General features: G+C 44.3%; 1 protein-coding gene across 2 annotated transcripts in view; it reads right to left on the bottom strand.

Annotated features, from left to right (window-relative positions):
* LOC310915809 (formin-H-like) overlaps positions 1-24,575 on the bottom strand; it is a 35,409-nt gene that overhangs the window by 6,956 nt on the left and 3,878 nt on the right. For both annotated transcript variants that reach the window (XM_083872950.1, XM_083872949.1), the window contains exons 2-9: positions 16,889-16,993; positions 15,528-15,614; positions 14,435-14,608; positions 12,301-12,449; positions 10,053-10,208; positions 8,723-9,131; positions 7,629-7,791; positions 3,882-3,993 (exon numbers count right to left, since the gene is read on the bottom strand). In XM_083872950.1, coding sequence (XP_083729076.1) covers positions 3,882-3,993; positions 7,629-7,791; positions 8,723-9,131; positions 10,053-10,208; positions 12,301-12,449; positions 14,435-14,608; positions 15,528-15,614; positions 16,889-16,993 — 1,355 coding nt within the window. The remainder of the gene's footprint in view (positions 1-3,881; positions 3,994-7,628; positions 7,792-8,722; positions 9,132-10,052; positions 10,209-12,300; positions 12,450-14,434; positions 14,609-15,527; positions 15,615-16,888; positions 16,994-24,575) is intronic.

The following is a 24,575-nucleotide window of genomic DNA, read 5'->3' as shown; positions in this document are numbered from 1 at the left end:
TTGAAAAGAGCCAGAATGTCCATAAAGAGCCAGAGAATTTGGAATGACAGAATGGTTTGGAAATGGTGAAACCACAGGACAGAGGAGTTCAGGACATGATTTCCAAAGAGGTTGGATCCTTTCTTATCTCTCTTATCTTTCTTATCTTACAGAGATAAGAATAATATCACAGAATGACACAGACTCTGATTTCAGAAGGCTGAAAATGACTCCTTTATTTCTGGGCTGTGTCTCCCTTTTATCCCATTTCACACAGACCAATTGGATTGGTGACACAAAGACAAACCTCTTCACTCCCATTGGGCAGAGTAGAGGGACAGCAAGGAGAAGTCCCTCCTGGGGAAAGGAATGAATAACAAAGGGACAGCTACAAAAACATTTCTCCTGTTTACAGAAAATTCCCTGGGAAAGGAATTTCAGAAACCCAAAACACCTCAGGCACAAAACCAGAGCTACAGCAGAATTTCCTGAGCTGGAAGAGACCCCAGGGATGATCCTGCCCATCCTGGCCCTGCACAGAGACCCCAACAACCCCAGCCTGGGAAGATTTCTCTCCTTTATTCTGATTTTTACAGGATTTTTAACTTGTTTAACAATGACAGCACAAAACACAGACCCACATCTCCTTCCCTTCTGCACAAGGTCACAGAACATCCTCCAGGGCCACGGATTTTTAGGAGATTGGTGTCTTCAAACATTGGGAAAACAAGCACAGCTCTTCCTTTGGAGATGCTCCTGCCTGCCTGGGCGGTCACTGGGGGGATCCACAGCTCTTCTTCTTCAGAAAAACGGAATCGATGGCAGAGCTCACGTGTGAGGAGCACAAAGAAGCTGAAATAAGTATTCAGGTCTCCTCTGTTTTCTTTCTCTTAAAACAAACTTGTAAATTTGCAGCAAAGGTGATTAAACATTCATGGGCAGAGCTGTGTGTTTCCAGTAAAAAAGTCAGGGGGTTTGTTCAAGGATGGAAAAAAGCAAATATTTTAACACGTTAAACACAGGACAAACACTGAGATTTATTTTACTGTTGTCAATAATTAATATGACGTTTCAATTGTAAAATTGCTGGGGTTTGAATTAATTCTATACTTTGGCACATTAAAATGAAATCCTTTCAGCCCACTACACCATCAAGAAAAAATAAAATTAATTTTCATTTTAAAATAAGCGAGCTGCTGGCAAATGAAAGGGCGTTTATTCACCATTAAAAATAGTTTTACCTTCCAAGCAAATTCATAGAAGGTGTTTTTAAAGGTGACAGCAAACATCTTCATTTAATCAGGAGTCTGATAGCCCATAAAATTCTTCAGCTGCATAATGCACAGAAAATGGAACTAACAGATTATTTAAAGCTTAAAGCATTAAACAACGGGAGCCGTGGGAAAGGAGGCACAAAACCAGGTGAACTCATTCCATAAATATCATTTTACATGAACGCGGCTCTAATGGAATTTGCACAACGAAAAGGATTCTCATTTCTCTGAGAGAAAAATGAAGCTCAGGGAGACGTGGAGTGCTTTGTGCTGAGACAGGAGGATAAAGAACCACTCGGAGATGGAGAGGTTTCTGCACCAAATCCATCCTTGAAGTTTTCAGTGATGTCCCAGCACTGGGTGCAGCACACTCTGCTCCCTGGTCACAGCCGTGAAAACGGAATTTTGGCTTTGACTGGAAGTATTTTTCCCTCTCCAACAATAGGATTTTAACATTGTGCCCTGGCTCGGACTCTCTGACTGGAACAATTTGCACTGAGAGGAATTTTCCAGCCCTGGACCTGTTTGACTCCTGTCCTGCCCAGGGTTCTCAGTTAACAGTTCTCTGAGCTCCCAAATGTGAAATTTCCCTTTGGGACACCTCAATTTTGGGCTCCATTAAGTTTAGGTTACTTTTGAGTTGTGAAAAATTAAATATTTATAAAGTTTAAGTGATAATAGATTTATACCCTATCAATTTAAAGTTTTTACACGCAGGTTTTATTAAATTAACACAATTTAAGGTTCTTTAGCTGAGATTTATTCATGTTGAGTTGAAGTGTTAAATGGGAAGTGCTGAGTGGTGCCAAGCCCAGCACAGAGAGTTGGACAGGGAAATCTGGGAGTGGTGATGAGAATTCCTGTCTGCTCCTTCACTTTTCCACTTCCTTGGGAATCCAAGCCTTCCTTCATTTTGAGATCAACCTCACTCAAAACTCTTGGGGTGGAAAGAAAAAAAATGCAGCTCCCTTTGCACGTGGATTCATCGATTTTGGCAGTAAATAATAATCCCAGGGATAAAATCCTCGGAGCCACAGAGCATCGTTTGAATCCTTGAAATTATACAACACAGAGCAACACAACAATCAATATCCCTCCCACAGCACAATGCTGGGAATATCCCCTCTGCATTATTGCCAGCAAAGAAAGGCTTCAAGGGGGAAAAAATATATTCCAAGCTTCATTGCCATCATCATCATCATCGTTATTATTATTATTATTATTATTGTCTGATGGTAAAGAGGTCATAAATCAGTGATGCCACAGCAATTCAGCAGCCTGGAGACCCTGGGCTGAGTCTGCAGAGCCAGGACTGAATCCTGAGCAGCAGAGTGATGTAGCCCCAATTCCATGCCTGAGGTGTTTTGGGTTTCTGAAATTCTTTTCCCAAGGAATTTTCTGTCAACAGGTGAAATGTTTTTGTAGCTGTACCTTTGTTATTCATTCCTTTCCCCAGGAGGGACTTCTCCTTGCTGTCCCTCTGCTCTGCCCAATGGGAGTGAAGAGGTTTGTCTTTGTGTCACCAATCCAATTGGTCTGTGTGAAATGGGATAAAAGGGAGACACAGCCCAAAAATAAAGGAGTCATTTTCAGCCTCCTGAACCTCAGAGTCTGTGTCCTTGTGGTGTAAAACAAAGTCAGAGTGGGGTCAGGGCTTCCCTTGGAGCTGAGGTGGGAAATGGGGCTGCAGAAATTTCCTTTCCTTTGCCTTTCCAGGAACAGCCCCTGGATGTCCCAGGCATTTCCCTGCAGTTATTTCCTGCCCAATTCCAGCTCTGCAATAAAATATTTCTGTTCTCACAGACCCTTTAGGGCCAGATTTTCAGCAGTCCCCTCAGTGGGGTGATCCACCTTCCACCAGATCCTGATTCCTGTGCACCAGAGTGGGATTTAACTGGGAGAGCTCTGGGACAGCAAGGAAATACCTTCCAGAATTAAAAAAACATTTCCATCCCCAGTGTCCCGCCCATGTCCCTTCGTGCTTCAAAAACCATCGCACAGAGTGACATAAACTCTGTGTTTTGTGTCTGTTCTCCCTCACATCCCTTCCCCAGCACAGACAGGATTCTGCAGCTCCAAAATCACTGCCCCAGATCAGGATTTTAAGGCCAAAATTCAACTGATGCCACAAGAAGCAGAAACATCAATTATTTACTTCCTCACTTTCTCTGCCAGTGTCTTCTCCAGTTTTCTTTAGCAAAACACTCTCTTTTTTTTTTTTTTTCCTTTTTTTTTTTTTTTTTTTTTCTTGTCTAATTTTGAAGGAAGATTCAGGTTCACATCAAGCTTTTGCATGTAAAATGTTTATTAAAAGGTCTCCCATGGGAACAGATCCCACTCTGGGATCTCACTTCTTTCCCTTTTTTTTATTAGTCTCAAATTCTTCAAGAAGATACTATCCAGTTCCTGTGAATTTCATAAACCAGCAGTTTTCTTACACCCCTGAATTCTGCCCAAATTCTGCTTCAAACCCCAAATTTCTGCCCCCCAGGCACACAAATATTCCCAATATCACACAAACCTCCTTTAACTCTTCCTCCTCTCCATTCCAACTTTCCAAACTCCATTCACAGAATATTCTGCCTTCTCAAAAAGGTCCCAAAACCCAAATAATTCCCCCAAAATTACCTTCTGAGTGCTGTAATCTGCTCGTCTGTGAGGCCTCCGCTCTCCTCGTGGATGATGAACAGTTTGTCCTTCAGCTCGCTCGGTTTGATACGGAAACTTTTGAGGAAAATGTCTGGAGAAAAAAAAAAGGGATTTTTGGGTTATTTGGGGAGGAAATGCTTGAGGGAAGGAAAATCACCAAAGGGGCTCATGTGTATTTAGCAGAATTAAAAAAGAAAGCAAAAAACCAAAATAAACCAAATCCCCGCCCCGAAAAAAAAAAAAAAAAAAAAAAAACCAACACAAAAAATCCCCCCAAAAAACAAACAAAAAATACACAAAAAAAAACCCCCAAAAAACAAACAAAAAACACACACAAAAAAACCCCCAAAAAACCCACAAAAAAATCCATTAAAAAAACCCACAATAACCCCAAAAAACAAAACAAAACAAAACAAAAACCAAAAAAACCCCCCAAAAACAAAACAAAATACAGAAAGAAACCCAACAAAAACCCATCCAAAACAAAAAACCAACAAAAACAAACAAACAGAATAAAAAATATTTAGCAGCTGCTCTCATAAGGCAAAGAAACTCAGTCTTCATATTTTCTTTAAATTTACACAGCAGTCACCAAGGAAAAAGAAATCTGAAGATGATTTTTTTGCTGATTCCTGCTCCCTGTGTGGCAGAAATTCCTTTTTTTTTAACAAGAATCCATTAGAGAACTTGGTTTTTTATTTATATTTTCCCCTTCATTGGCCTTGAATTTAGTGTGGGGATCTCTCAGAACTCTCATTTTCCTCTGGTCTTCACAACTCCACTCGAAATCTCCAGAATTTTTTAACCTCCTGCCATCTCAGAGCTTCATCTTTTTATTCATTAATTTAAGGACTGTGGTTTGCAGCACTGGCAGGAAGATTAATCAGAATTCTCAGGATCAAATTAACTTTTGATCTGAGCGATGTCCATTATAATAAGGATATGCCAAAACCCTCAGTGATGGGGAAAAGATTAAGAAAAGGATGTAGGAAAACACTGTGAGAGGAGCAGGATCAAAAGGAGGAATGGTGCTATTTGCAAAGCAAAAAGAAAGACATTTCCTCAAAGAAATTGCAATAATTCATGAGATAAAAGTGCTATTACAAGATTGTTTTATCTGCAGCAGCACTTTCTTCCTTTTAACCCTTCAAATGTCAAGGGATGCAATAATCCCATTTACATTTCCCAATTAAAACTTTACACTCTCTCCAAAATACTTCTTTTTTTTTTTCTTATTCATATTCATCGAGATGAAATCATTAAAATCACATTCATCGAGATGAAATCATTAGAACTTCAGAACGGACTGCCCCAAATTCTTTACACGTGTAACCATCTTAAAGCATCTTTAGGTTACAGGAATTCCTTGTCACAGAAATCAGAGTGTCCTTTGAAGAACAATTACTGCTGCTCCTGTAATATCCAGGAATTAAAACACCTTTATGATATTTTATTAGGAGGACCAGGAGTGGGTGCTGAGCTGCTCCATCAGCTCTGAAAGGCTGTCCCAGGTCAGGCTGTTGGGAGGAGAAATAGGAGAGTAAATTCTGTTCAAGGGGAGGGTCCTGTGCACTTTCCCTTTTCCTGGGACAGGGAAAAGCCAAGAATTCCTGACCTGGAGCTGCCCCAAAGGCTCCTCACACCAGCCCAGCTCCCCCTGCATGGGATTCTTGATTCCATTTCACTGCAGGACTCCAGTTTCTGCCTCCCAATCTGCTCCTGGTGACTTTGCACCCCACAAAACTGGAGAAACCTCTGAAGGCAAAGGCTTCCATTGATTTCACAGGTGTTGTGGATGATTTTACACACCCCAGCAGAGTTCTCATGTTAGGAAAGGATTTGGGGTTTGTTCTTTGTTTCATTTATAAGGCAAAGAACCAGAAACTTTGATGCTCTTCTCACCATAACTGGCCCACGACAAAGGCACCCGTTGGACCCTTGAGCTGTTCCTCAAGACCTGTAGATATTTCCATTGGGCAAGATGCTGAAAACCCCTTCTTTGTCATTAAATACTCAAGGAAGAGCACAGATATTTTTGGGGCATTTTTGGGGTGTCCTGGCAGGTGTAAAGAACCTCCCTGCACTTTGCACGGCTTATTCTCATTTGTTCTGTATGGTTTGTTATTCTCATCTTCATTAAGACCTTTTTTGCTCTGTATGGTTTGTTATCTTCATCTTCATTAAAACCTTTTTGTTCTGTATGGTTTGTTATTTTCATTTTTATTAAAGCCTTTTTTGTTTCGTTTGCTTTGTTATTTTCATCTTCATTAAAACCTTTTTTGCTTCGTTATTTCCATCTTTATTAAAACCTTTTGCTTTTTCAAACACCTCCAATCAGCTGCCTGATTTCATAAACCATTTTTTTTAATTAAAAAATGTTTTTTTTATAAAACAATTTCTGTTTTTTATAAACCATTTCTGAGGGGCTGCTGGCCTCCCTCAGGTGTGACACACCTTCGTGGGACTAAAAACAGACAGAAACTAATCCCTGGCCCAGGAGAGCAACATCACAGGTCAGTGATGGCACAGCCAGCTTTGTACAAAAAAAAATAAAAATCAGCTTGGAGGGTTTATCTCTACAGCATCCAGGGCCACGTTTGGAACAACTGAGCCATGTTTTGTTGGGGTTTTGGGGGGGGTTTTAGTGGGTTGTTTTTGTTTGTTTGTGGTTTGTTTGTTTGTTTGTTTGTGGGGTTTTTTATTGGGTTTTTTTTTGTTTGTGTTTTTGGTTTTGGTTTTTGGTGGTTTTTATTTGGTTTTTTGGTTGGGTTTTTTTTGGGTTGTTTTTGTTTTTTTTTTTTTTTTTACTAAGAGATAATCATTAAACTGACACTTTAATTTAACCATCAATTAAAAGCTGATTTCCACACCACCTTGACCACTGCCTGTGGAAGGGCAGAAACCACCAAGAAGCTCCCAGAGAGCAGCACACAACCCTTGTTCACCCACTTATGTCGGAGTCCAGGACATCCCTCTGGGCACCCTGGAAGGTCACAGAGCTCAGCAGAGAGTCCTGGGACCCCAAAAAGAGGGTCTGGCGTCTGCCCAGGGGGGTTTGCCTGGCACAGAGCCCAGGAGGACACAGGCTTTGATTTCGGTCCATGAGAAAAACATCCAACAGAGAGAAGAATTGCAAGTCACAAATGTGTGACAGACAGTGGTGTGGTTATCACTGTGTGGAAGATTTTGTAGTTTGGGTTTTTAGAATGGAGATGCAAAGGGACAAGATGGAGATTTTAGGGCGGTGCCCTGGGTTCTTCTTCTTCTCCCTTGGCCTCCATCTCCTGCAGTGATGTGGGCACAAAGGAGTTTCAGTGGATTGGGGCAGAGTAGAGATGACCCTGTTAGTGCAGGTGATGGACATTGGCACAGAATTGTAAATAATGGGTACGTGTTATCTGTACAAGAGGCAGTGACCTCCCATCACGGGGCAGTCCCATTGTGTCCGAGCTGCTGTGAACACCTTGGCCGGACACAGAGAATTGTAAGATAAGAATTAATAAACAATGGGAGAAACCAAGAAAACCAAGACCTTGAAACTCCTCATCATTCTCACGCCGCACACCGAGCACCGAGCTCAGCACAGACACAGAGACACAGAGTCAGACAGCAGACCCCAAATCCTTCAGAGATCAAGAGGGAAAATCACTCCCTTCGTGCCCACACGAACCACCAGCCTTGGAATCTCGGGTGAGAAACATTCGATTAAAAACCCGAGACACTCACTGAAGTTGTGTGCAACTTTCCTGTCCAGCAGGATGTGGTGACCCAGCGCAGGCTCCGTGCCCAGCAGCACTGCTGTGTCCTGGCTCTGGAACTGCTCCCACAGCCTGCACACGTCTATTCTCCTCCTGCACGGCTCACACGATGCCCAGATGGACTTTTGAATCTAAAAATACAGGAGGGACACGGGGTAAACAGAAAGGCAGAAGAACAGAGGCCTTTTTGTTCCACACAAACACAGAGAGAGGAGCATCCAGGTCATTTGGAGCCTTGTAACTGCTCTTGTCACACAGGATATAATATTTAGGTTGTTTTTTTCATTTTAATGGTCTCATCTTCACTGGATGGGACTTTCACTGTTGGGAAAGATGGGACAGGAAAGACTTATAGATATAATTTTATAGTAAGAAATAGTGCAGATGTAAAAGCTGAGTGAAATAGGAATGAAAGCCAGTTTGGAGATGTGAGCCTGGCAGGCAGGAAGACAGTGATGAGCTGAAAATGGGTTGAAAAGACAAAAAAAACCCAAAAGACAAGAATGTTGCCTTTCCACCTTGGCAGAGGCATCAGGGAACAAGTACATAAGTACATAAGAAAGGAGTCTATAGAGTTTAGAATATAAAATGCCATGGTAATGTAGTAGTTCTTATAGGCTGCGTGCAAAGTTTGTAAGTTTTGTATCTCACGCTGGTTGGTCATTATAAATTAAAATATTCAACACAAAAAGAGATAGAATGGATTGTAACAAGGAGATCTCTCTCTTCTTACTCTCTTGGCTCTTACCCTCTTCTCTAACCCTCTTGGCTCCTCTTCACTTGCTCTCTTCCACTCTTCCCCTCTCCTCTCTCTCACCTCGCTTGCTCCTGTTTTCTCCCCACGTTTTCCCCCTGCTCCTACTCCGTTTTTACCCCTTATCTCTCTTCTCTCTCTCTCTCCCCCCATTCTCTCTTTAAAGCTTTGCTCCAGCCCAGGCTGGTGGCTGAAGGCAAAGCCCTCTTTACCCACCACCCTTGTGATAATAAAGCCACGTGTTTCTAGAACATCTCAGGTCTGCAAAGCTCCTTGTCCCTGCCATCCATGAAAATTTCTACACTCACCTTGTCACAAGGAACCACGTCCCAGTGGAAGGCTTTGGTTCTCTTTGCAGCCGGGGAGAGGCTGCAGGGCTGTGGGAGGGCAGGTGGGGCTGGTGGAGGCTCAGCCCTGCCCAGGGAAGGTGCCAAAGCTGCTCCTGGGGCTGCCTGTCCCTCTGTCCCTCCTGCCAGGGGGGCTGGGGGCTGCCTCAGGCTGCTCCTTGCAGAGTTTGGAGGACTCTCCTCTTCCTGCTCCTTCAGCGGGACCATAAATTCCTCATAATCAGCCTCGGTGTTGGCACATCCTTGTTTTCCCTGCTGGGTTTCCCTGGGGCCAGGCTGGCAGTGCCTCTCCAGCAGGGACAGCCACTCCCTGAGCAGCCTGGCAGAGACCTCGGGGCTGCTGCTGTGGGCAGTCAGGGGAATCCGTAACCTGCAATGGGAAAAAAGTCATCCAGGGAGTGGAAATAACATCCTGAATAATAATAATAAAAAAAAATCCTGCCCACCACAGGTTGTAAATAATGTGTAAATGCAGCAGGAAGTGTAAATAACATCCTGCTTGTGAGCCTGAGAGATTTCAGCCTGCTGGCAGCTGCTGACTTTTTCCCCAGGAAAAATTCCTCAAGAAAGTTTCTTCTCACACCAATCTTGATGAACAACTCTCCTTTCTCCAGTGGGTGTTTTGCAACAATTATCCCTGAGCTGATCCTTTCCTCATGGGCTGAGCCCCCTTTTCCTTGGAGCAGAGAAGTGCCAGGAGATGCTGCTGGGGAGGGCAGAGGGTTTGGGACGAGCCCCCCCAGCTCCTCTCTGGATCCTCCCTGCACCTTGCACTGCTTATACTCCTTTGTTTTGTACAGTTTGTTATTTTCACTTCAATTAAAACCTTTTGCTTTTCTAAACACTCCTTTTGATGCCATCTTGCCTTTTCATAAGCCATTTCTGAGAGGCTGAGGGCATCCCTCAGCTGTGACACACCTTTGTGGGGCTAAAAACACTCTGGCCCCACACAGAAATACACACTCCTGTCCCCCAGCCCCAGGCTGTACAGGGCCAGTTCTCCTTCCCTCAGCTGTGACACCTTTGTGGGGCTAAAAACACTCTGACCCCACACAGAAATACATCAGAGAGCTCCACCAGCTGCTGGGGGCAGGATTTCAGTGTATCAGCTCTGCTCCACTCTGGATTCCTCCCAAAAATCCTCCCCAAACCTCTGCAGAGCAGTGGGAGGGGTGATCCACACCCTTCTGGTGGCCTCATTTCCCCATTGTCATTTTACCATTGAGATCCTCTGCTGCCTGATCGGGTTGGCATCAACTTTAACAAACTATTAATTCCCATCTGTACTCACAGATACTTGTGGTCTCTGGTGTGGAGGGAGAAGGTGCTGCAGGCACTGTCCCTGCTGCCCCCCAGGCTCCCAGCTGCCAGAGGAACTGTGGCTGCAGGGCTCCTGTCCCCCAGGCTGTACAGGGCCAGCTCTCCTTCCCTCAGCTGTGCCAGGCACCTGAGGGACAAAGGGATGGACACACAGATCATTCCTCCTGGCTCTTGTTAAAGCACCTCCTAAATGTCAATAAATCTCCATGGTTTTTACAGCATCTTCCATGGAACAGTCGAAAATATCAATATTAGAGCATAAAAATCTTTGAGATGGTCTTGTTTGAGTTTCTTGGTTTTGTTTGACACCTAAATAAAGCGTGACATAAAATCTGAACAGCCTGCCGTGCCCAGTGAGAGGTAAAATTAAATCTGACCATTAAATAAAAATCACCCAAGTCCTGGTAATTTTTTGGTCGTGCTCTGTCCCTCCCTCTCCATTTACTCCTCTTTATTTGGGATGGTGGATCTTTGGGACTCTGAGCTTTTAAAGGAATCCACCTGTGACTGAGCAGTGCAGAACGTGACAAGGCTGCAGAGTTTCTGTGTCCTCCAGGTTTCAATCCACCAAGCTACAAACAAATCTCCAAATTTAGTTCCCATCATCCAGTCCAATGTCCCTCTCTCTTGGAAATCCAGTGGGAATTCTGGAGCCCCTCATTCCCAGGAGTCACTTGGCAGGAAAGGGTTAAAATATTCTGTTCTTGAGGATTTCCAGCAGAAGTGGCTGTGCCAAAATTTGGGAAAAGCTCTTTAAATGATAATTAATCCTGGGAGAAATTGCCTGAGCATTCAGAGCAATTCCATTCCAGCAGAACCCTCTGCTTCAGCCTCTCCTCTGGAATTCTGCCCTGATCCTTATAACAAAGAACCCAACAAGAGGTTGGGTTTTACTGTGGGTTTTATTCTTATTTAAGCTTTTGCCTTCTCATTTTTCTGGAGGGTTTCTGCCTTTCTTTATCATTCTGGCAGTTCTGGCAAAACTCTCCTTCCCTCCACTCTCTCTTCGAGGTGTGTCTGGTTGATGAAGGTGTTCCATGAAGAATTTAAATAAGTTTAGCTACTCCAGAACAAATTAAACATAAACCACAAATTGCATCTATCCCCACACAAACAGTCAAAGTGATAAGGATTGTTTAATGGAGCTGGCAGTGCTATTGATCTCTCCTCTCTTCCAGGAAGGGACTTATGGATTAATCGGGTCTCCACTTGCTTCCACCATCACTTACTTTGTCAAAAAAAATAAATAAAAAATAAAAAAAAGGTGGAAGAGAGAGGATTAATAGCAAGAAGAAAACAGCGAGGGCTTTGCTTCACAAGATAAACAGAAATCAATTTTTGTTTGTTAACAAACCTGTTCAGGGTTGCAAGGTAACAAATCCCGGGCACACTCGAGGAGGGTGTTTACAGCACATACAGTGCTCGCCTTTTCAGAGCAATTAAAATCATTGCCTGTGAACTGTGAAGTCTTTTGAGATAATTGCCCTGTGCAGATAATTACAATGTGATTTTTTTTTTTCATTAGCTAGACAGAATTTTTTTTCTTCCTTTCCTTTCCTTTCCTTTCCTTTCCTTTCCTTTCCTTTCCTTTCCTTTCCTTTCCTTTCCTTTCCTTTCCTTTCCTTTCCTTTCCTTTCCTTTCCTTTCCTTTCCTTTCCTTTCCTTTCCTTTCCTTTCCTTTCCTTTCCTTTCCTTTCCTTTCCTTTCCTTTCCTTTCCTTTCCTTTCCTTTCCTTTCCTTTCCTTTCCTTTCCTTTCCTTTCCTTTCCTTTCCTTTCCTTTCCTTTCCTTTCCTTTCCTTTCCTTTCCTTTCCTTTCCTTTCCTTTCCTTCTCTCTTTCTCTCTTTTGATGTTTTAAGGAATTTCCAGGTGTTTCAGGAGCTGTCTCAGGGAAGGGTGGTTTGTTTGCAGGATGGAGAGCAAACCATGAAAAACTACAGGATTACTGAGAATGGACAAAAAAGTCAAGAGAAAAACAAAGTCTCAGCATCAAAATCGTTCTGAGCACCATCAGGATTACAGAATTGTGCTGCCAGTGCTCCCAGCAGGCTCCAGATCACAACTTTGGTTTTTTGGGTGCCACTAACTGCACTGACAGCTCATGCAGATTGGGCATCTACCTTTACACTTAAAAAAACCAAATAAATAATTAAGCCATTATCAGCACATTCAAATCTAAATGCATCAATCAGAAGTTTTAACAAAACCCAGAGTTCATACTTCACCCATTCAGTGGAGGTTGAAGTGTTCTGCTGCAAATCCAGCAGCCCTTCGTGGATCACATCACACTCTGCAGCTCTCCCAGGGCAGGACTCTGCTGGTCTCTTGCAGGAATTGCTCTGTAGAACTCTGCTCAGCAGGTAGATTATCTGGATAATAAGTGGCAGCAGAGAGAAAAAAATATTTTCCACATTAATGCCCTAGAATAAGACATCAGTTGTTGGATTTTACAAATACAAAGCCACAGTCAAATGGGCAAAATAAATCAACATAAAATAAATAAAATAACCCGGGTCTTTCTATGATGCAATTTGATTTTATGCCCACAGTTCTAAGCCTGTCAGTATAAGGAGAATATAATTTTGCTCTGAAGGGGTTACTGGAAAACAGAACTTTTTAACATACAAAATAACTTTAATATACAAAGCAGTGCAGGACAAAGTTTCTGTTCAGCTCAGTTCAAGCCCAAGCAGAACTCGATTGAAAATCTCAGACAATGCTCAAAGATGAACCACTGGGTCTTTTCCCAGCATGAGGACAGTCCTCATTCATCCTTAAAATCGGGCATTTTAAGAAATATCTTATACAGAGAACAAAAAGTGCTTCTAAAATCCCAATTAGGATTCAGCTGTGCACATCACCACTTTTGTTTGCTTGTTTTAACACTCCCAGAGCAGTTCCAGCCATGCTGGGGCTGCAGCACTGCACAACTCTCACATCTCACCTGGAGCTTTACACCCCCAGCCCTCTGAGCTGAGCCAAAATCCTGAGGCCAAACTCCATCCTGAGCTCACATTCCCTTTGTTCTGGGTTGTCTTGGGTTGCAATATGTAACTAAATTATATATTCTATTTGCCACCTCTTGAAATGGGTTGGGGAGGTGTTTTTTATTTATCTCATAACTCCATAGAGGAGGGGTGGGTGTATTTCTGTCAATGGCCCTGCTGTAAAACCAGGGGGGGCTGAGTTCTTTACCCCCTCCAGGCCCCATCCTCCCTCCAGGGGATCTCTGCTGTCCATGGCCCATCCAGGCTCACTGCAGGGCTGAGACAATTCCATCAGCCCATGGGGAGTGATAGCACAGGGTTAAAATGTTTCTAAAAATCACAGGAATTGTGTACAACAGGTTGAGGGGAGGTGGAAAGAAAGGTTGGGCTGGATAGGCCTGGGAAAGGGAACCAAAACTACACAGAACATGGAAACAAAGGTTGGGTTTTGTCTTTACTGGATCATGTACAGAAGAAACTGCACCTGTATGATCATTGTATGATCAGTGATATGATTGTTAGTTGTAATGATTGTTTGGTGATGGAATATGAATATTATCTTAAACAAGAATCACGAGAAACAATATTTGGGAGGTCTGATGGAAACTACAGGAATTCATGCTTGGATAAGATCAATATATTCAATAGAACAGTAGGGGGTTAATAATTAATGTATAGTTATATAATGAAAGGGCATAAAAACATGTCCATCCCGAATCCATGTCGGGTACAGATTTGGGTCTGTACCTGTACCTGATTCCCAGAGTCTCCAATAAAAGCACCTGCAGATAATAATTCTGTGATTGTGTGTTTCAACACTAACAGGAGGAGCCCAGCATTCCCACCTGGATCAAACCTGGCATTGAGAACCCCAGCACAGCCTGTTTGGATTCCCAGAGGGAGAGCAGACCCAGCTCAGCACCACTGGGCCCTTCTACAGGATCATCTCTGCTCCACCAGAACCACATCTGGCACTGCAGGACTTGATTGGACTGACACCAACACCCTGAGCAACAGGGGGTCAGGAGTGTTCTGACTCTGTCAGTGCTTCTAGGATTTTTTTTTTTTTCTTGTTTTTTGGTACTGCTACACTTGCATTTTTTAATATTCCTAGTAAAGAACAGTTATTCCTATCCCCATATCTTTGCCTGAAAGCCTCTTAATTGCAAAATTATAACAATTTGGTGGGAGGATGTTTAATTCTCCACTCCAAGGGCAGCTCCAGCTTTTCCCTGGCAGACACTTCTCTTCCCAAACCAAGACACATTTCCCAAGCCCCACAAAATGAACCCATCCCCTCCTCCTGTGCCTGCACAGCAATGCCTGGGACCTGCTGGGGTTTACAGATACGTGTTTTACCAACTCACCTTCCTTTTATCATCGAGGGACACGGCCTCCAGCTCGTAGTCCTGCCTCCCGTGGAAGGCGATGCTGAAACGTCTCCTCTCCGTGTCCTCGCAGCCCTTCACTTGGGAGAAAGGGAACTGCTTCTTGATAATCCCTTTCTCGATGTTGAAAATGGTCCTGGTGTTGAAATCAAGCTGCAAGGGAAAAATTCTGTGTCATTTGAGGCCGTTTTTGTTGAAAGGAAAATTTCCTTTCAGCATCCCAGTGTTGCCACCCCAATATTGTTCTGATAAAGGGGCAGAATAAATGTAATTTAAAAATTGCATTCCGCCATCAAGATATTGCCCAGTGATTGTTTTAGTTGCAAAAACCCCCAAATATTCCTTTAAACTGCGTTTCCACACATCTCTTTTGATGAATATGCATCAATTTATCGCTCTGAAATATTATTTCTTTTTAAATTTTCCTTTGTCTCACAAAACCCAGTGCAGAAACTTCCCTTTCAGCACAGAGTGAGGCAGAACCTCTCCTTCAGTTCCTCACTCCTTCAATCTCTGAAATGCAGCTGGTTAGAAAAGCACTTCTGGGTTAAAAGGTAAAATGTTGTACGTGCAGAGCACAGCACCAAATGGCCACATTGTGGGCTTTCCCCCCGTCCTGTTTGCAGCAGGAAACCTCCAAAGCAGAACCTTTTTCATGATTATCTCTGACTTTTGGAGGCTGCTGGCAATTGGAGAACTGAAATTAAGTTAATCCAGATTCCCAGACTGATAACTTCCACGTCTGCTGCACGTCTCTCCATTTTCCCACTTTATCTCTAAACAAATTATCTTTTCATTCCAAAAAAAAAAATGGTGGATAATGCAGGAAAAATTATATTTTTGTACAGTTGAGATGCAGCAAATAAAAACCACCCTGTATCATGCATGATTTGGACTTACTCATTATCAAATTTTGTCCAAATTACAAGAAGTTTTAATGAAATCCAGAAAAAAAAAAAAAAAAAATGAAACCTTCATGAAAGCAGGAAATCACCATCAGGTGTCGTTGACAGAAGTTTGCTTTGATATATTTTCATACGCTGCACCAGAAATGAAGAATTTTTAAAGTTACCTGCAAAATTCGTTTCTGCCACCTGTAGTGTTTGTACTTGTAGATAATGAAGTTAAATTGGGAGGCAGTTAACAAATCCTGTGGATCCTGGAAAACAGAACAGGAATCTGCTGGCATTGAAAATAAAGAAATACTTTTTATTAAACAAACCTTTAAAAATAAAATATTTCCTTGCATGTCCCAGGCTGGGATAACATTTGGCCACCCAAAATGCAGCTGAAATCCCTCTGTGTGGACAGGAACAACACTGGAGCCCTGCAGGAGGGTTCCACAGATGGAAACATCCTCCTGAGTTTTGTTAATCACCTTAATGAAGATTGGGAGAGAGATTATTCACAGTAATAATTAGGGGAATGGCTTAACACTGACACAGAGTGCGTTTGGAGCAAATATGAGGAAGAAATTCTTTATTATGAGGGTGGTGAGGCCCTGGAGAAGAGAAACCTTCCAGTGCCTGAAGGAGCTGCAGGAAAGATGGAGAGAGAAGATTTCCAAAGGATGGAGGGACAGGACAAGGGGGAGTGGCTTCGCACTGGAATATAACTCTTCACACTGAAATTGAGGAGGTTTAGGTGGGATATTGGGAAGAAATTCCTCACTGTGAGGAGGGCTGGCTGTCCAGGGAAGCTGTGGCTGCCCCTGGATCCCTGGAAATGTTCCTGGACAGGGCTTGGAGAACCCTTGGGATAGTGGGAGGTGCAGGGAGGTGGAACAAGATGAGCTTTAAGGTCCCTTCCAACCCAAACCATTCTGCAATTCCATTATTCTGCCCCACGTTTATTCATCCAGGACTCGTTGCTCCCCTTGGAATAACAACCCTGGCATGGATTTGAACTCTTTAATCCAGGTATTACCCTCAGTGCAGGCACAGCATTTCTGACACTGTTTTACACCACAACGACACAGACTCTGAGTTCAGGAGGCTGAAAATGACTCCTTTATTTCTGGGCTGTGTCTCCCTTTTATCCCATTTCACACAGACCAATTGGATTGGTGACACAAAGACAAACCTCTTCACTCCCATTGGGCAGAGCAGAGGGACAGCAAGGAGAAGTCCCTCCTGGGGAAAGGAATGAATAACAAAGGGACAGCTACAAAAACATTTCTCCTGTTTACAGAAAATTCCCTGGGAAAGGGATTTCAGAAACCAAAACACCTCAAGCACCAAACCAGGGCTACACATTTCCATGGGATGCAGGACAAGCCAGGCATCCCTGTCCTGTTTCTTTGGGATCTGGGCTGGCTGTGACTCCCAAACCAGGATTGTATCCTTGAAAACAATCCAGGCACGCTCCTCACCTCAGCAGGGCCCCCCAGAACATCTGGAGATGTTACAAAATACATCAAAGGAGCAGCCTTACCTTTTCAGTGTACACCTCCTTCTGTGCCAAATGCAGGGCTCCTTCAATGCTCACTTCTTTGTTTTTCACCATGTTCATAATTTTGAGGATTTTTTCCTGGCTTAACTAGGAGGAAAAAAAAAAATAAAAATAGGTCAATCAAATGTTTTTAGAGACTGGTTTTTCATCTGGCTGTGGAGGATATAGAGTGCTCCTGATACAGCCACGGCAGCTGCCATAAAAAATATAATTTCACTCATATTTCATGTTCTACTGACAACCTGCCCAGCAAACATAATCTCCCTTTGAAACCTGGTGAGAATCCACAAGATATCAGATATACAGGGGCTTTTACAACTTCAGAAGGTGTGATGGTAATGTCTGGAGATAGAACTGCCAAGGGGGGAAACCTTTTTTTGAGTTAGAAACCCTGGCAAGAAGTGAAAACATCAATTTTGCATGTCTCATCCTGAGTGCAAAGCCCAGCACATGGGACAACATGAAAGAAAAACCAGCAGGATTTGAAATTTTCAGGGTGGAGAGGGGGCAAACTGCTGTTGGTCCGGGGAGGTGCAGCTGCCACGGGGACTTGAGTGAAGCACATGAAAAGCCAGAATTGCACTTCCTCTTTTTTATCTCACCAAAAGAGGGGCTTGAGCCGCCAATAAACTCAATTTCTGTCACTGCTGAGTGCAGCAGGTGTGGCTGGGATGGTAAACAGGAATCGAGCAAAGAGAAAAAGGTGAGGGGAGGCAGCAGGGGCAGGGAGCTGCAGCTGCCACACTGCCAACGGAGATTTTGTAGAGGGATAAACAAAAAACTCTCTCCCTTTGAGACAGAGCCCAGGGTTCCCCCTGTGTGACAGCCACACCTCAGCAGAGCAGCAGAGTTTGGAGCCTGGAGGTTTTACCAGCACAGTTCAGGAACTTGGAGGGGATTTTTTTAATCCAGACTCCAAGATCCAATGTTCCCTGTGCCCTGAGAACGACTTCACCCCCAGGAGAGACTCCAGTGATTCCCAATTGTTCTTTTCAAACTCTCCAGGTGCAGAGCCCAGGACAGGATGTGCAGGAACAAGGGAAGGACAGGAGAGTTGGGAACGGGACTAGGAAGGTTGGGAAGGGGCCAGGGGGATTGAGAAAAACAGGAGGGTTGGGAAAGACCAGGGGGATTGGGGAGGGTCAGGAAGGTTGGGAAGGGGCAGGAGGGTTGAGAAGGGGCCAGAGGGATTGGGAAGGGGCAGGAGGCTTGGGAAAGGCAGGAAGGTTGGGAAGGGGCAGGAGGGTTGAGAGGGGCCCAAAGGGATTGGGAAGGGGCAGGAGGCTTGGGAAGGACCAGGGGAATTGGGAAGGACCAGGAGAACTGGGAAGGGCAGGAAGGTTGGGAAGGGCAGGAGGGTTTAGAAGGGGCCAAAGGGATTAGGAAGGGGCCAGGAGGTTTGGGAAAGGCAGGAAGGTTAGGAAGGAGGCAGGAGGGTTGGGAAGGAGCCTCCCCTGCAGTTGGAGCTGGAGATGTTGAGGACCTGCCCTGCTTTTCCTACCCCCACCACTCCCCACAAACAGAGCAGCTCCTCTGCTGAACAGCCCAGCAATGCAGCCCAGCAGTGCAGCCCAACAATACAACCCCAGCAATGCAGCCCCAGCAGTGCAGCCCAACAATACAACCCCAGCAATGCAGCCCCAGCAATGCAGCCCAAGCTCCTCTTGGAGCCACACAGGATCGCTGAGGTTGGAAAAAACCTCCCAGACCGTTGTGTCCAACCTGTGACCGATTATTTTACCAACTATTTATTATTTTACCAAATTTCTGCCAGTCATCCAAATTTCTCACCCAGTCCCTGGGTGGGGGGGGGGGGGTCACACACTCTGCAAGTTTTTTCCAGCCTCCAAATGAAACCGGGAGCAAGGGAAATATTTTGTTTTAAAAGATTAGTTTGATAAGAAGTATTTATTTCTTTTCAATGCCAACAGAAAGGTAACTGCTGGCCCAGCTCCAGGCTGCAAACACCAACAGGAGCAGTGAGGGAGGAGGAGGGAGGAGGAAAAGCTCCCTGATCATTCATTCACAGGAGGTTCCCCCAATGACCTCCCCACTCGCTGCTGGAATTTTAACCGGCCTCACATTGGGGCAGGATCAGACTCCACCAGACAATTCCCCACCCAACGGGCTCTGTGTGAGTAAACAGGAACGTGGATATATTTGAACTGAAAAATACAGTTGCCTTGAGGCAAAGCTCTGCCAGCTCCAAAGTGCAAGAGCTGTTTATTCAGGAGAGCAGCTCCTGAGACGAAGCTGGAAACTATTTTTATTTTTGCCTGTTAGGCTTTTTGGAGAAAGGTTCAAAGAGTTTTTGCAGCAGGATGACAATTTTAATTCCATTTTTTTTTTCAAATTTAATATTTTAAGATTATTTTTGTTTAAAAAAAATTGCAGAAAGGAAGACATTCAACTCAATATTCAATTCTTCTTTCTCATTACTTTCACCAAAGTCTCCTCCAGACTCAAATGAATTTCTGCCCAAGATGTGAAAGAAACAGGGAACACGTCTTAATTTGCTTAATAATGGATGAGGGAAAAAACGTTCACAAAAGAGAAACAAATCCTTCTGTGCATTTAATACCAGGAAGGTTTGTTGGGGAGTCAGAGAATCCCTGACAGAGAATCAAGGAACTGCTTGGGGCAGAGTTTAAAAAAAACCACTTTTTTTTTAACAGCACATTGTTGGTTTTACACCTCTCTGAACTCTCTGCACATCTGGCAGCAGGAGGGGAATATTTCCAAAGCCAAGAGAGGTTAAAAAAAAGGTATTTTTCAGCTCGTGAGAACTGTCAGAATTATCTGTCAGAAATCTGTCTGCCTCACTTGGGTTATTGACAATCATGTTTCATGGTATTTTCACTTGCAAACAAGAATTCTGTGTCAGACCCTGACCTTTATCATTTTCTATCTCTTTTTCTCTCAGCACGACACAACTTTTGTAATGTGCTTGTTTTGGTTATATTTTTTCTTTAAAAGAAACAAAAATTGGTCTTATTATCCACCAAAATGCCACTGAGCCACTCTGTGTTATATTGCCTGATAAAATGGGACTGGAGGGCACAAAATGAATGTTTTATACGAGACTGAGTAACAAAACTTAGGGAAAAAAATAAATTATTCTATTATAAAGGAAGCACATTAAGGAAATACACGAGATTGTGTTAATAAATGCCCTCACCTGCCAGGTTAAAGCAAGATTAAATTTTCATCACCCCTCCCCAAATTCAGTAGAGCCACACAAGTGAATTGAAAATTCACAATTGAAGGAAGAACATGGGGCTCCAGCCATTCTCTGGAAGGAGAGGGGAGGTTTTTATGATTTTTTTTTTGGCCTGGTATAAAATGTGTTTTCAGTGACGAGAGAGATTTCTGCCTTGTTCTGGGGCAGCTGCCAAGGGTGCCCTGCACAAAACCCCTCCCAGGCCTTCCTGCCTCTCCCCATTTCCCTCAGAGCCCTCACCAGAGGCTTTGCATCAAGTCCAGACACTGTAGAAATATTTCCGGAATAATCCCAGATCTTCCAAGACCCAAGGAGAAAAAAAAAAAAAAAAAAAGGGTTAAAGGCACATCATCCAAGTGATCCTGGAGCAGAGGGAGAACATGGAGCATGGGCACTGCTCAAGGAATAAACACCAAAATTTGGGGATTTATGGGGTTTATGGTGTTTTATGGGGTTTTATTTTTGGTTGTCAGCCTGCAGTGAGTGCTGGTTCACTCCCCCAGAGGGTCACAGGTGGCTCTGACCCCTGTGCAGCCCCCTGAGCTCCTCCAGGGACAATCCAGCCCTGCACACCTGAGAACCCTCTCCCTGCACTGCCTGCAGAGGAGTCTGAGCTAATTCTGCCTTTTGCTCAGCCTGTTCCCATTCCTGGGGCCATCCTGCCTGAACCCTGCAATGTGACAGCAATCTGGGGCCAGAAGTGCTCCTGGGATGTGTGCACACACAGCCAGGGCAGGAAATGGGGCTCCACAGCCCCACAGGATTGTCACAATTGTCACCAGCGCTGGCTGGGACATTCCAGGCTCACCTGGGAGGAGATCACAGCTCACCTGCCCCCAGCTCCATCAGTTCCTCAGACAACAAAGCCCAGTTGTGCAGAAATCCTGCTCCCTGCCCCAAAGAATGCAGAAATCCCGACCCTGCCCCAAAGAGTGCAGAATTCCCGCCCCAAAGAGGAGCAGAAATCCTGTCCCAAAGAATACAGAAATCCTGCTCCTCACCCCAAAGAATGCAGAAATCCTGCTCCCTACCCCAAGAGTGCAGAAATCCTGCTCCCTACCTCAAGAGTGCAGAAATCCTGTCCCTGCCCCAAAGAGTGCAGAAATCCTGCCCCAAAGAGGAGCAGAAATCCTGTCACAAAGAATGCAGAAATCCTGTCTCTGCCCCAAAGAGGAGCAGGTTTGATTCAGTTCCAGTCAAGCTTCTCATTGTTAAGGATTCCTTACACTTGTCCTGATTAAACACTGAACATCTGTCGCTGTAGGACACGAAAGAAAATATGAGAGACTCCAAATATTCCAGAAGGCAAAGAGCACAGAAAAAAGGCTTTTATTGTCTAATTCTCACTGCCTTTTATAAGGTGTTCCCATCCAGACTGAACATGGTTGGGGAATAGGAACGACACCTCTCTGATCCCATTGGTTAAACTGGAGAAACAGCAAAACACCACCTGGAGAAAGATTGTTCTGAGAGAGGAGAGTTGTTTCCCAAGATTGTTTTGAGAAGTTTTCTTGAGGAATTTTTCCTTGTGAAAAAGTCAGGAGCTGCCAGCAGGGTGAAATCTCTCAGCCCCAGAGGTATCAGGGCCACATCCATCCTCAGCTGGTCCCTGAAGGAGCCAGAGGCAGCAGCTCCTGGGGGATCCAGAGAGGAGCTGGGGGGGCTCGTCCCAAACCCTCTGCCCTCCCCAGCAGCATCTCCTGGCACTTCTCTGCTCCAAGGAAAAGGGGGCTCAGCCCACCAGGAAAGGATCAGCTCAGGGATAATTGTTGCTTTACAGAGAATTCATTAATTTTGGGGCATGAATCTGATTGGGCTTCACTCTGCCTGAATGCTGAATGTGTCATTTCAGTGATATTTAAAAACAACAGACACAATCTGGGTTGCCTTAAATCTCGAGCTTAGTGTTATCAACTTCCCCTTCCTAATTTCTTCACTTTCACCAGGTCTGAACTCTGCCCAAAACACACTGAGTGCTCTCAGACATTTCCAGGGGAGTTTTCTGCCAGGACTGGGGGATCTGAAAGTCCTTCAGTTCTAATTTCCATGAAATCTCCAGCCAGGTGAGTGATGTGGTATTTTTATGTGCCAATACCATCTTTTGTAGCCAGGCCCAGAGACAGGCAAATGTTATTTGTCAAACAGAGCTGCTATTCATCAAATAAATTATCCACCTGGAATAATATTTTGCATTATTTGTGCAGATCCATATCTGGCTGAAGAGTATCTGTCAACATTTATTCAGAGAAGGAGGGATTCATCAAACAGGAGCTGGATTTCCTTGAAGACACTGGAAATTCTGCCACTCCCAGAAGGAGCTGGAGGAACCCAAAGATGTTTTATTGTAATTTATTTCTTGCTGGTATAAAGGTGTGGAGTGATTGATTGGAACAACATAAAAATCTCCAAGAACAGTTCTCAGAATTATGAAGATATAAACTGGTGCCCAGTGATGTGTCCATAGCACAGTTACAACACCAACAATTTTAACTATTTTCTATATTAAAAATATCACCATATTGGGGAATCTCAAAGCCTTAACATTTCTTAATACTCCCTCTGGAAAAAAAAAGAGAGATTTTATGCAGGAGCAGCCATGAAGGGCAGGGAGAGGGAGCTCTGCAGAGCTGAGATATTCTAGACACACGTGGGTTTATTGCAGGGTCGTGGGTAAAAAGGGCTTTGCCTTCAGCCACAGCCTGGGCTGGAGGGAACCCCAAAGAGAGAGGGAGAGGGGGTGAGGTGAGGGAGGTAAAAAAAGCTGAGAGGGGTAAGAGAGAGTTAAGAGAGAGGTAAGAGAGATAGAAGAGAGTGAGGACTTTGTTCCAATCCATTCCATCTCCTTTTGTGTTGAATATTCTAATTTACAGTGACCAACCGGCGCCAGATACAAACCCTACAGCCTTTGCCTGCAGCCCATGAGAACTGCTCTATCACCACATCATCCTGTATTCTAAACTCTAAAGAGACTTTTCTTATCCACCTTTTCCCTGATGCCTTGGCAGGGTGGAGAGGGGCTGCACCCTTGGGGCCTTTTGTTTTCTGTCCCTCAACCATCTCCAGCTCATCCCCGTCCTCCTGCCTGCCATGGTCACATCTCAGAGCTGCCCTTCATTTCTATTCCACTCACAGGTTTTACATCTCCAGCATTTCTTACCAGACAATCATATCCACCAGCCCTTCCTGTCCCATCTTTCCCAATAATTTTATAGGTCTCACATGAGGCAAACCCTTCAGACTCTCCCTCAATCACCATCACAGACCCTCCTGCTCCATCAGCTCTGAGAACTCCTCAGGAAACGACACTTGAAAATTAATTTCACTGTGAAAATTCAGGATAACTGGAGTGGTGCTGCTTGCACAGAGACTGACTCCGTTGTGTGCTGCTGTTCACTGTTTCCTCAGTGATCTGATGAGAAGATCTGCTGAAGGACTGGAGATGATGTTCATTAAATGTGCAGATTTTTGACGGGCAGCTGGGAAGAACCGCGAGGGAAAACTCCAATTCCAAACAACCTTGACAACAAACGAGAGCAGCAATAATCTATAATTCAGCAGGCAGAGGAACGAAAACGAAATCTGGATGTTCAGCAGGAACTGCCAGCTTCACAAAAACTGGCTGAAGAACGTATTTTTTTTTTTTTTGCAGCAAAAAAGCCCAGAAGTTTGAGCAGCTGGAGAGTGACAGCAGCTCCCTGCGTGGTGCTGCTGCAATAAAAGGGAATTTCCCTCGGGGAGGTTCCTGACAGCACAAAAAAACCAAAATAAGAGCGCTCAGCACTGCCAGAGGATTCTGCTGGAATAGGGAGAGATGATTTCCAGGTTTGCCGGAATGGGAGGAGAAGATTTTCCTCCAGAAAAGAGCTGGGTGAGCCCAGCTCAGGATAATGAGAGCAATCAGAGCTTTGGAAAAATGGGATTTCCAAGGGAAGAAGGATCAGGATTTCCAAGGGAAGGATCAGGATTTCCAAGGGAAGGATCGTGATTTCCAAGGGAAGGATCAGGATTTCCAAGGGAAGGATCAGGATTTCCATGGGAAGGATCAGGATTTCCATGGGAAGGATCAGGATTTCCAAGGGAAGGATCGGGATTTCCAAGGGAAGGATCAGGATTTCCAAGGGAAGGACCAAGATTTCCATGGGAAGGATCAGGATTTCCAAGGGAAGGATCAGGATTTCCAAGGGAAGGATCAGGATTTCCAAGGGAAGGACCAGGATTTCCAAGGGAAGGATCAGGATTTCCAAGGGAAGGACCAAGATTTCCATGGGAAGGATCAGGATTTCCAAGGGAAGGATCAGGATTTCCAAGGGAAGAAGGATCGGGATTTCCAAGGGAAGGACTGGGATTTCCAAGGGAAGGATCGGGATTCAGAGCCAGGCACAGGCTGCAGGTTCACAAAGAGCTGCTCCCAAAAGGGAAGGAGCAGGAGTGAGGTGGGATGAGGAGAAA

The sequence above is a fragment of the Zosterops lateralis genome, assembly GCF_965231275.1.
Source record: "Zosterops lateralis genome assembly, chromosome: 16".
NCBI classification, from domain to species: domain Eukaryota; kingdom Metazoa; phylum Chordata; class Aves; order Passeriformes; family Zosteropidae; genus Zosterops; species Zosterops lateralis.
This window is presented reverse-complemented; position numbering and strand designations above follow the sequence as displayed.